The following is a 12,241-nucleotide window of genomic DNA, read 5'->3' on the forward strand; positions in this document are numbered from 1 at the left end:
ACACAAACTTGGATTAACAGACCAATCCATTTGCAGTAAGGATGATAGAACCAGGTTTACATGTGTCCATAGACTGATGACGACAGGACATTCCCAAAACATATGCAGAAAAGTACCTGACGATATAGTATTACATATATGGCAGTTGAGATTCGGTTGTAGTTTCATTTTAAATCTTTTGTAAGGAGTTATGTATGCTCTATGAATGACTTGAATAAGACGATGAGCCAGATTTTTAGATGTTAAACTGAGATTAGACCACACTCTCTCCCAGTCGACAGACAAATTTAGGTCAGATAATCCCCTATTCAAAATAGTTTTAATAGAAAGTTTTGTAATGCAATCAATAATCTTATTATATATTAAAGAAACAGACGGCCGACCAACAGATGGTGCAATCCAATCTTGCATAGGATGAGAGGAGATGGGAGATGCCCAATAAAATATAGTTTTTTTATAAATACCATAACAGGACATTTTTTTAATTGACTATCAGTTGCTGTTTCAATTGACGTAACCTGGAAAAGTATTTTGCACCACTAGTGTCCCCTATTTCCAAATTTAGGCCCCTCTGATGACCTTCTGCCTGAAATGGGTATATGACTTTTGGGCGCTGTTACCTTGGCATCAGTTGCTTAGCAACCCCTGGTCATGTCCTGACTCGGCTCCAGACGTTCTGTTGGAGAGACAGAGGAGTTCTGACCCCTGAATGAGACATTTCAAACTTCATATCCTCATAGAGCACACAAAAGCAATGTCAAATCTGGTTGGTGAACCGATTGTATTAATTTAGCCTCTCTCTAGTCATCCCAATTGTTCCCATGATTTTTCCATGTGAATTCATGTGCTTTAGAGGATGTCTTTTCAAGGATTTACAAGAACACCAGGAACAAAACTGTTCATATTCTGTATTTAAAATGCCTTAGCTGTGTTTGAAGTTTTGACAAAGACATTTTCCTTCTGCTGCATTTTGTTCTTAGTTAGAAATGTCATTCCTCCCCCTCACTCTTTTATCTTGTTTTTGTCTCTCTGTCTGGGAAACAACACATTTCATCCATTCAACATCGATCTGTTAAACTCAGCATGCAAGAGAGACCCAGAGACAGGACACATTTTTCACTCGAATTGCATTGCTGAGAACATAATTTGCACAAAAAACATTGTATTAAATTTGAAAAAGAAGCATTTTTACCCCTAGTGGTCTCAGACTTTGACCCCACTTGGTCTGCTATAATGCTTTTACAGCTAAAAGCTTTGAGAAAACCTGAAGAGAGAATGATAAAAAAGGAAACTAGACATCTTAGCACTTAGCACTTTAGTGATTTTATGTCACTCACAATCACAAAATCAATATTTTTCAAGTGCATGTGTACATGTGTGTAAGTGTTTTAAGAAGGATCTTATCATGCTCATCTGAAGGATGTTGATCTTCGACGCTGTGGCACCTGCTGAACAGGTTCTCCGTCGGTGCTGAAATTAAAATTGAGTGATGGGTGATCAGAGGACACAAGTGAAAACATCTTCAGAGAGAGAGAGAATAAAGCCGGTGATTTAGTTTTATAAGATTACTCTCACTTTAATTAGGTAAAGAAGCTTTCTAAGCATTGAAATCTCTCCTGAAGGCGTTATAAGAAGCATCCAGTGGCTGAGCCTCTATTCTGGCATTGATTTGTGTGTTAAATGCTTCCAGTTCCTTCTGCAGTGAGTGGTGTGATATTTCAGCCGGATCAGAGGTGAGATATACTGCTGCTGCTGCTGCTGCTGCTACCAGAGGTCATTCAAGCTGAACTCTAGACATTTATTTCACTAAAATGTGAATTTCCAACCATATGGAGCGATCGTGATGAAACCAGAAGAGTGAATCCTGCTCAAACACATAATGTTCATAAATTCTAATGTTATATGTCTGTGTGTTTCTCTTTCAGATGCACCGGTGCAAAGACAGAAAGCTTTGACAGAGCTTGGTCAAAAAGGTGACTTTGTTCTTCAGGAGACGTCATTAGATAAAGGTAAGAATAGTGTACATGCTGAAAAGCATGTAAGGAAGTCCAGATAAGCACAAATACCCTAAAATGCACCACTGACTAGTGGAATGAAAATGTGTGTGTGTGTGTGTGTGTGTGTGTCAGATTGATAATCAGAGTGATCTATGAGGTTTCGCCTGAGAGATCGAGAATTTTCCTGAGCCGGAAGATGAACGAACACACACACACACACATTCTCAACATCGGGCTGCACATTTAAAGAGACAAAATCATAAGCTCCAATCTGATTGTTTGGCTTTGTCTGGGAATTGGGATACACATTTTTTTTACAATACTGTTCAGTAAGACTTTTTTTTTTGAACACCAAGGCTGCATTTGTTTGATTAAAAACATTAATATTGTGAAATATTATTTTGATTTAAAATAACTGTTCTATTGTAATATATTTTTAAATGTACTTTATTCCTGTAATGATGAAGCTGATTATTCAGCAGCCATTCTTTCAGTCTTCAATGATCCTTCAGAAATCATTCTAATATGTTGATTTGGCACATTTCTTCATCTTATTATTATTATTATTATTAGTATTATTATTATTTTCAAGTTTGAAAACAGGTGTGCTGATTAAGGTTAAAACTATGTTCGATTTTCTCAGAATTCTTTGATAAATAGTAAGTTCAGAAAGTTTAAAAGAACAGCATTTCTTTAAAATAAAAAACCCCAAACTTTTGAAAGGTAGTGCATATTTACTAGGAAAACTCTTTACTTGTTACCTCTTCATAGCAATGTGCACTTCTGCAGAAGAACTGGTTACTGGAATTGTGAGCTATGAGATTTTCTAGTAATTTCATCATTGTCTATACAACTTTTATAAGAAATGCTGTGCATTTGAATGAGCTGCCAGTTTGTTTTCTTGGGAGCTTGTTGTTTATTTGTTTTTTGAAGGGGTAGGAGGGACTTTTTGCCTTTATTTTTACATGACAGTGGAAAGTACATGACATGACCCAGATTGAACCTGATTCCCTGTGAGCCGACAACCCTTCTACATCCTGAGCACAGCACAGCTCTGATGCCTTGTTATTGTGTTTTTTCAACTTTACAGCATGAAAAATCAACTAAAAATTTGATTCAATTAATTAAATTTAATTAAATTCTATTTAAATGGTTCTTGGCCAGAATAAGATGCAATGTGGACCAGGCATTATGCTAGTGGTCCAGTCTGGCTATGCAAGACTGCACACGTTCACTCTCTACTGAACATGTCAGCAGCCCTTCATCCTCTTTGCCGTTAGTTGTTTTTCTTTTTCTATCATACAGGGAGAATAAAGAGAGATGAAGTGGTAGAGAAACTCTACCGTATTATCTTACAGTGTTTTCTTGGCCTGACTGCAGGTTGACTCTTAGAGGCTCATTTGATTCAGGTTCTCTGATCACTGGCTTTTATGAATCAAAGGTTATAAATTATGAATCAGCTGATTTATCATCTCCACAGAGGGAATGACTGTGGCTGCAGTTCTTAAACCTCTCCTCTTTTATCACTCGTTTATTCTCTTCGTTTTTTTCATTTGGTTCATGTCATCAACTTATGTTGGCACCTGTGAGTTTGTTTATTATACTTCATATGGTGTAAATGCTGCTGTTTCTGTGACTCAAAGACTAGAATAATCAACTGTCAGAAGGTGATTCCAGCCTGCATTTGTTTGTCTTTGGCTACAGTGTGCTTGGCACAGCAGTTAGTCACACTTTACATTCCTTTGTGCAAGTGGGATTGTATGTTTGTATGTGTGTGTGTGAACTCTGTTGACAGGTGTAATGTGTGTGTGTTGACAAACCATCCTGAGGGATCTGTAAAATTTAGCCTAGTGTTGAAAAGCAGCACAGCTGCAATCAGGCACACAGATTTTGTTTGATCAGTTTTGGTTTGTGAATACCTGAGTGAATGTGAGTCTGTGTGCACATGTGACCCAGTGAGCTTTACAGCATTTGGGGTATTTCATGGCCAAAAATGCAGTTTGGGACTGGGTCCCTTGCACACTTTTGAGAGACAGCCATTTGTACAGGCAGCTCAACTGATACAGCATGATGCTGCCAACACCAAGATCATGGGTTCGATTCCCTGTGAAGGTACAAACTGAAAACTGAAAAAAAAAAAAAACATTTAAAATTGGCTGGCAAATGGTGTTTTGTTTTTTTTCCTTTTTTCTTTTCATAATTCACAGTCTAATACAAATCTGCCTGCCTTTTTTGGAAAGAGAAATTTATAAACTAGCATTTGGGTTCAGTAAGATTTTTAAAGAAATGTATTGTTTTATTCAGCAAGAATACATTAAATTTATCAACTGTTTTTATCATTGATAATAAAAATGTCTTGTAGCAATATTTCACAATATTGCAATTTTTACTGTATTGTTGATTAAAAAAAAATTTAGCTGTGGTGAGCCTAGGAGACTTCTTTGAAACATACACACGCACACACACACACACACACACACACACACACACACACTCACACACTCACTCACTTACAGACCCTTAACTGTTAAATGGTAGTGTGTGCAAAAAAAGCAACTGTACAATTATTAGGCTTATGATGTTAAGTATAATAATATTGAATTTATTTAAAAATAGTTTATTACAGGGGTGATTGTAACACATGTAAAAAGTATATGAACCCACTGTATCTCCATTAAGAATTTTTTATAGCTTTGATAATTTAATATTACTCATTAGATACCATTTTTAGTTGTTTCAGCTGTTGGGCATATGTGTGTTTACATTATAATTATCTGATGTGTGATAAATCTGTTTTTATTATAATATAGAGGTTCAACTAAAGATTCAGATCAAAAAGGTGGGTCTGTAAAATGGATATAACTAGTTTTATATCTTATCACAGCCATAATAAAATCTTAAAAATATTATAAAAAGCATTTTAATATTATTTTTAACTATTTTAATATTATTTTTAATTTAAAACTTTAGACTGCGGAAGAGAAATATTGTAACACTTTAAAATAAGGTTCAATTTATCAACATTTGTTAACTTACATTAGTTAACATGAATTGATGAGATTAATGATCATTTATTAATCTTATACGTTATTAAAATCATAAGTTTTATCTAATATTATGTAATGGGCTTGAGATAAAAAACTAACAATGCTAAATATATACTGTAGGAATAATATTTCTCATTGTTAGTTAATGCATTAACTAACTTTAACTAATAGGACGTTATTGTAAAGTGATACCGAGTTATTTGACACATTTTTTTTTTGTTTGTTTTTTTTTGTATTTCATCAACTGTTTTTATTATAAAATTTCTCACAGTGAAACGCCTGCAGATCTTTTTCCCAGGCAAAAAAGTGATGCTTGACAGTATGTGCTGTGTTAAGTGTCATCTTTCAATTTAGTATGTTACAATGAATTGACACACACACACACACACACACACACAAACGGAGATACTTGGATCTAAACGGATTGAGAAAAACAAGTGAATGAAGACAGATTGCAATACCAGGGGTTTCCTGTAGATTATTCTGAGAAACGTGTGTTGTTGATTGTTAACTTCTGTGTGTGTGTGTGTGTGGTTTCCTCTTACCGGAATCTGGCAAGTGAGAGTGCTGTGTGTGTGTGTATGGTTGTGTTTGAAAAGAGAGTCATTACCTGCTTGAAATTCTGCACCTTGACCCTAGATCCTTCCTTTCCTTTTGTCCGGTGTGTATGTGTGTGTGTGTGTGTGTGTGTGTGGTATCAGTTGTAGCTCCTCCTTTTTAAGCGTTTAAAAGAGGGAGATCTGAGGACAGTTAATATTTGTAAACCAGTGGGAGTCGCTCCTAGCAGGTGAAGAGGGAGTTTGAGCTTTTGAATTTGGCGTGCTGTTGGATTCAGTGCAGGAGATGATAGCTGAGGTTCTTTTAGTCTGGAGCATTTGACTTTGTGTAGACGACAGTGAGGGATGAGCGGTGAATGTGGGTGAGTAAACGACTGATCGTGAGTGTTTCCCCTCAGGCTAGAGAGAAACAGAGAGCAGCAAAAGTTTCTTTGTAGCTGCATGACTGGTTTCACTGGGAGAGGGTTCATGTGTGTGTGTTCAGATGATGTATAGGCTGATGTGATTCAAGTGGTTTTCAAAGTTTGTTGTTGTAAATGCAATGAGGCATCAGAATGGACCGTTACATCATCAAGCGTGTTTACATTCAAACAGACACACACGCTCGCTCACTCATGTCCAGCAAATGGACATGAACTTTAGGCTAAAGTAAATATTTGCATAAAATTTATTTTTAGATGCTGTTGCAGAGGACAATTTCTAAAGATTAAATGGTGTGCATCATACACATGAATAATAATAATAATAATAGTTTTATCTAAAAGGGTATATTTAAAATATTAGAATATAGTATTAGAATATTTAATATTTTATAATATTATTTATATTATAGAGTTACAAAATAATGTGCCATTTGCTTTCTCATTTTATGCTTAATACTAAAATCTCTCTTTCTATTATGTGGAGGTGTCACACTGCAGGACTAAGTAAATGAACATTGAAGTACTCCCAAATAAACATTTCTTAATTAATATTAGGTGGTAACCTTGAAAATGCCTTATTTACTTCCTGAACTGATTTTAGTGAGTCATTCCACAGTGCTGGATTGATGACAAAATTGTGAAATCTTTGTTTGTTTTTTGTCTGTCCAGTTAAATGATGAAAATATAAGAGAAAATGGCTTTATTTACTTGTCCTCATCATTCTGTTTAATGTAAAATTAATTTGTAAAAGCTGAAAAAATATGCAGTGATGCAATGTCTTGCATCAGAGTTGTTTGCATTAAAATACCCCACCATAAGAAGATGGATAAAACAGTGTGTGGTGGTGGATGTGGGAGCTGTATTTATCACACTGGACAGGCCTGGCATCACTTCATCCCACTGTGTATAAACTGAAGCATGAGCTTTCCAGGACAGAAACATGCGCACGCACACACACACACACACACACACATACATCACAAGCCAGCAGTCTCTTTATTATCAAGTCCAAACTTCATGTGTATGATGCAAACTTTCATCTGATAAAAGAAAGGCAACTTTTACTGCCGACAATCACTGTTATTTTTTGAAATGCTGTTTATGGTGCTGTGAGATATTTTAAATCAATGATCATTCCTTCTCTAGTCTTCTCCCTAAGGCTCACAGTTTCATTTTGTGGTTGACTACACTAATAGAATTAAACTCTTCAGAACGTGGCTATCACATCACTGCCCTTTTCTCTAATGTCCTCAAAGGCCAAAACACTCAAGACTCTTTAAATTAAATGAAAACGTAGCATAGAAGCCCTCACATGCCTCTCTCTGTTTCTCTCGCTGTGTTTTCCTTTTTTATTTCCTTGTCACACTTGTCAAAAAATGTATTAATGTCATTGCCTTGGTTAACAAATCATTAAACCAAGTGGCATTTATTTTAAAGACCTTAAGAAAAATTATTCTGAATAAAGGTCTAGTGTCCCAATTGGTTTGATATGTTTTTTATTTTTTTTTCTCTAATGCAATGAACATGGTTTAAGTGTTTGCATTTTTTTGGGCCACTATACTATGCTGAGCATGCATGATCAGGCCTCGTTTCCGCTTGTTTAAATTAGCCCTGATATCCTGTTTTTAAAGGCACAAAAATAGCAAGCACAAAGAGTCCAGGTGAAAACTCATACCATACACTTATATAATATTGAACAATAAAAATTTCCTGTCTGGACAAGAAGCTTCAGGCAAGAGCCAACCGTAACCCTTCACTGAACCCAGCTAATCTAGAGTCGCATCTGCATTCTAGAGGCTCATTTTTGGATTAGTTGATGCAGAGGTCTTACAGCTCTAATCCGTATAATACAGCCTGCCAGATCTGCAGTGTTGTCTTGTATCTGCTGTCTGAAAGTAAACTAAAGCAGATTCTAGAGCTGCATTAGATGCCTGTGTCAATACTTCAGACTGTTCTGACAAGGAGGAACACCAGGTGTTCAGGATTCTTCACCTGTTTCCAATCCCACATTCAGAGCTAACCGTGATGTGAATATTTATTAGATTGTTGTACCTTTTAGACTCATGTGATCATCACATTGCTGAGAGAATAGAAAATGAATCAGACTTTAAATGAAGAGCTCAGGTGACTGAACTGAACTCTTAAGAATTTGGCAACAAACCTAAACGTATCACATAAATGGCCATGAGCCAGACAGACTCGGGTCAAAGCTCACACACACACACACAAACATCTCACCACTGCTGTTTTTTGATTTATGATTTTATTCACACCCTACTGTACACACACTTATCTCTGTGTAAATCCAGGAGTGCTGTTTAAAAAGTTAAAGCACAGAGTTCACAAGGGCAGTTTATGTTTGTGTGATTCTGCTACATATGTGCAGAATCATGTGTATATTTATGTATGCATGATTTTTAGCTTTGTAGATTCGGTGTGGTTTTGTCATCACTGAAGCCTCTAAACAATTTACTTGACATTCCATCTCACCCTTTACCTACGCTGAGTTTCTATAGCTTCACTCTGCAGAAATGACAGGAATGCTCTCATGCTTATGTCCCAACACCTGTTGAGATGATCTACTTGGTTCACATGTAGGAGGTACATTTGCATATTGTGCATGAAGTTGAACTGATAGAAAACTTTGAAGGATTTTCTTCTCGTACTTCAAATTATATTCAATAGATCTGGTCCTGGATGCCATTTGGCATTCCAGTAAAGCACTTTAGGCATATTGTGATTTATAGGTATAGTTATGGTTGTGTATAGTGTCTGTGTGATACACTGTCGTTCAAAAGTTTGGGATCAGTGAGATTTTTTTAATGGAGTCTTTTACGCTCTTCAAGGCTGTATTTATTTGATCAAAAATAAAGAAAAAAACAGTAATATTGTGAAATATTATTGGAATTTCTAATATTGGTCTAATCTAATATTTCATCAGCCACTACTCCAGTCATCACTATCACCTTTTATCCATTTAACACCTTAACACCTTGCTGAATAAAAGTATTTGTTTCTTTGAAAAAAAAAAAAAAAGAAATAAAATTTACTGACCCCAAACTTTTGAATAGTAGTGTATATTTATTGTAACCCAAAATTTCTATTTTGTATAAACACTGTTTTTTTAAAACTTTTTATTTATCAAAGAATCCTGAAAAAAGTATCACAGGTCCCAAAAACATTAAGCAGCACAACTGTTTCCAACATTGATTGTAAATCAGCATATTAGAATGATTTCTGATGGATCATGTGACACTGAAGACTGGAGTAATGATGCTGAAGATTCAGCTGTGTTTTACTGGAATAAATTACATTTTAAAGTGTATTTAAAATAGAAAACTGTTATTTTAAATTGCAATCATATTTGACAAAATTAAAAAAATAAAAAATCTGTATTTTTGATCAAATAAATGCAGCCTTGATAAGAAACTTCTTTAAAAAAAACAGTAAAACTCTTAGCACTGTATGTATGTGTATATATACAATGTTTTTTTTTAAACATTATATACAGTGCACAGCATAAATGAGTACATCCCCTCTAAAACTTAACAAATTCAGCAATTACTCTTTACTTAGATGTTAGGGATCTTTGGAGATAGTGTTCCAACAAGCCTGCTTGATAAATTACCAAAGAAGAATGTCAAAATTATTCAGCAAAATAGATAAAAAAAAGTGATAAAATTTTGTGTTGCAAAAATGAGTACACCCTCCTGAAAGTTCCTAAAAAAAAAAAACCCCAAAAAACAATGTGTATAGGTTTAAGGCTATTTTTGATCAACAGGTTAGTATATTGAACCAAACCTTTTAAAGAAAAGTAATTTCCTGACAATTAAAAGTGTTAAATAGCCCACTGCATCATACTCAGACTTAATGCTGGCAGCAGTGGAACCACTTGAGAGAGAACTGCCAGGTGACTTATTTCTTAGCATAAAAGAGGACAATGTTACAAGAGGAATACCAAATTATTGTTTTAAGTGTGAAATTATAGCAGAAGTAGCACAACATTCAAAAACAATGGACTTGTGACAAGGCTCCTGAAATAATCAGGTCTTCGCTTTAAGTTTTCATTAAGTGATGAGTGAAGGAGAAATAACATGCAAGTGTCTCAGAGCCGGCAAAAGCTATGAAAAAAGTGACACTTTATCTCTCAGGGTATGACGCAGCCTGCAGAAGTGACATGCATGGTTGTTGTCACCACTGGAATTACCTACTGCAGCCAAAGCAAAATAAACTCATTTAACATCTTCCAAGGCCCATATTTACAAAATAGAGATTTCTGGGAATCCATACTCTGGTCTCAAGAGACCAAGTCAATCATTTCGGATCCAAAAGCATCCAAAATGTTCTGGCGTTGCTAGAGGAGGAGTACAGTGAGAAGTGCTTGGTAACTACAGTGACGTTCAGTGGAAGTAAAGCTTTTATATAGGGGTGATTGAGTGCTGAAGGTTTGAGGGAGTTGTGCTTTATCAGCGCTGTCATAAATTCACACACCACTGTGAGATGTAATACAAAAACTTGAAACAGAAGATGCTACCCTCCCCTCATTCCCTGCATTATTGGACATTTTTTCAGCATGAGAATGAAGATCATCATTCTCCCAAGGTGAAAATCCTTCAGTAGCTGTGGGGGATTCTGTAGAGCCGAGCTGAGCAAAACTCCCCATTAAAGACCAGAGCATTTAAGGAGGTCGTCCTCCGGGAGTTAAACAGGACAGATGTGAAAATTTGTCATGAACTAACACTCAGTGCCAAGAAGGGTCAGAGCAGTATACTTAAAGTTATGGAGGACATAAGTACTAGAATATTATACATTTGCTGAATTAAATCTAGGGTGTACTCATTTCTGCACTCCTTCATTTAAGCAAAATTGGCTAATTTACTTATCTTACAGAAAATATTGGCATATATTTTGTTGTTTTTATTAAGTATATGTTTAATACATTTCAATTTTGCCATCTTTCCATGAATTTTATTAGTGATCATTAAGAAAATACATATTTTATATTTATTCAGAGGGGGTGTACTCATTTATGCTGTGCACTGTAAATGTATAAATAAATATATAATAATAACAATAAAGCTGCAAGTTTTGTAACATTAAATGTCTTTACTGTCACAAATTAATTTAATGCATCCTTGCTATATTAAAGTATTCATTTCTTTAAAAAAAAACACTGACCCTAAACTTTAGAACAGTATGTTTGTTTATTTATTTTACAGTTGCGTTTAAATCCACTTGGCTCTTGCCACTTCTGATAACAATAATAGTAAATGATTTATTAATAAGAGACATTCAACTGTTCAATAGCAAAATAAATCTGGAAAACATCACAGTGATGCATTATGATGTTAAATTATTCTCTCTCTTTGTCCCTGTCTCTGCAGTGTTGTTGCATGAGGAGGTGGTGCGTCTGCAGGAGGAGGTGTCAGTGCTGAAGCAGGTCAGGGAGATGTTGAATCGTGAGCTGGAGGAGACAGGAGGAGGCTGCTCTGTGGAGCTGCTGTCTGTCTCACAGCTGCGCGTGCAGCTAACACAGAAAGAGCAGGAGCTGGACAGGGCAAAGGAGGCACTGCAAGGTAGGAAATGAATACTATGAGCCTGACCTTTCACCCTCAGCTCTCAGTCGGCGCTAGACCTGTCATTTTGAAATAAACAACAGACTTACAAGCCCAATCCCCCTTAAACTAAAAAAGTACGGTGTTAATAAATATTATGAAAAGAGTGCTTGATTAATTTATTGATTTCATTAATTAATGATGCATTTATTTTTGGCACATTATAGTGTCATTTACAATCAACTTACTATATTATATACCTTATATGTTTAAATGAGTCTCAGACAAGTCATTTGATCCAGTATCATGAACACTTTTGAGGACCTGAAGGTGTTTTGACCACCATTTTAAATCTGCTGAGACTGAGATTCCTCAAAACAATTTGGGCCTCGTCTCTCTTCCTTTATTTTGTCCTGTGGCTCATTTTTCAGCTCTGGAGCTGTGAAATGCAGAAGTAATCAGAACAGCACTGACCACAAAACTGGCATAATATTCTCCATGTTTAGGTGTCGAGGGATTCTGCTGTCCTTGGTCTGACTTTGTCTTGAAATCTACTTTCTCTTGTGACCCTCAATACCCAGTGTTAGAGTAACGCTGGAATAGATGTTCTTGTCACTTGCTAGATCAGGGAGAGGTAAACTGTTATACTGAACATCATTTGCA

The 12,241-nt window shown here is 35.7% G+C and overlaps 1 protein-coding gene across 4 annotated transcripts in view; it reads left to right on the top strand.

The window, feature by feature from the left end:
- kazna (kazrin, periplakin interacting protein a) overlaps nt 1-12,241 on the top strand; it is a 42,354-nt gene that overhangs the window by 13,946 nt on the left and 16,167 nt on the right. For 3 of the 4 annotated variants that reach the window (XM_058784154.1, XM_058784153.1, XM_058784155.1), the window contains exons 2-3: nt 1,926-2,009; nt 11,408-11,599. In XM_058784154.1, coding sequence (XP_058640137.1) covers nt 1,926-2,009; nt 11,408-11,599 — 276 coding nt within the window. Of the gene's footprint in view, nt 1-1,925; nt 2,010-5,819; nt 5,964-11,407; nt 11,600-12,241 lie in introns of those variants that run through there. The other variant, XM_058784156.1, reaches the window with a different exon arrangement.

This window comes from Onychostoma macrolepis, chromosome 08 (assembly GCF_012432095.1).
Source record: "Onychostoma macrolepis isolate SWU-2019 chromosome 08, ASM1243209v1, whole genome shotgun sequence".
NCBI lineage: Eukaryota > Metazoa > Chordata > Actinopteri > Cypriniformes > Cyprinidae > Onychostoma > Onychostoma macrolepis.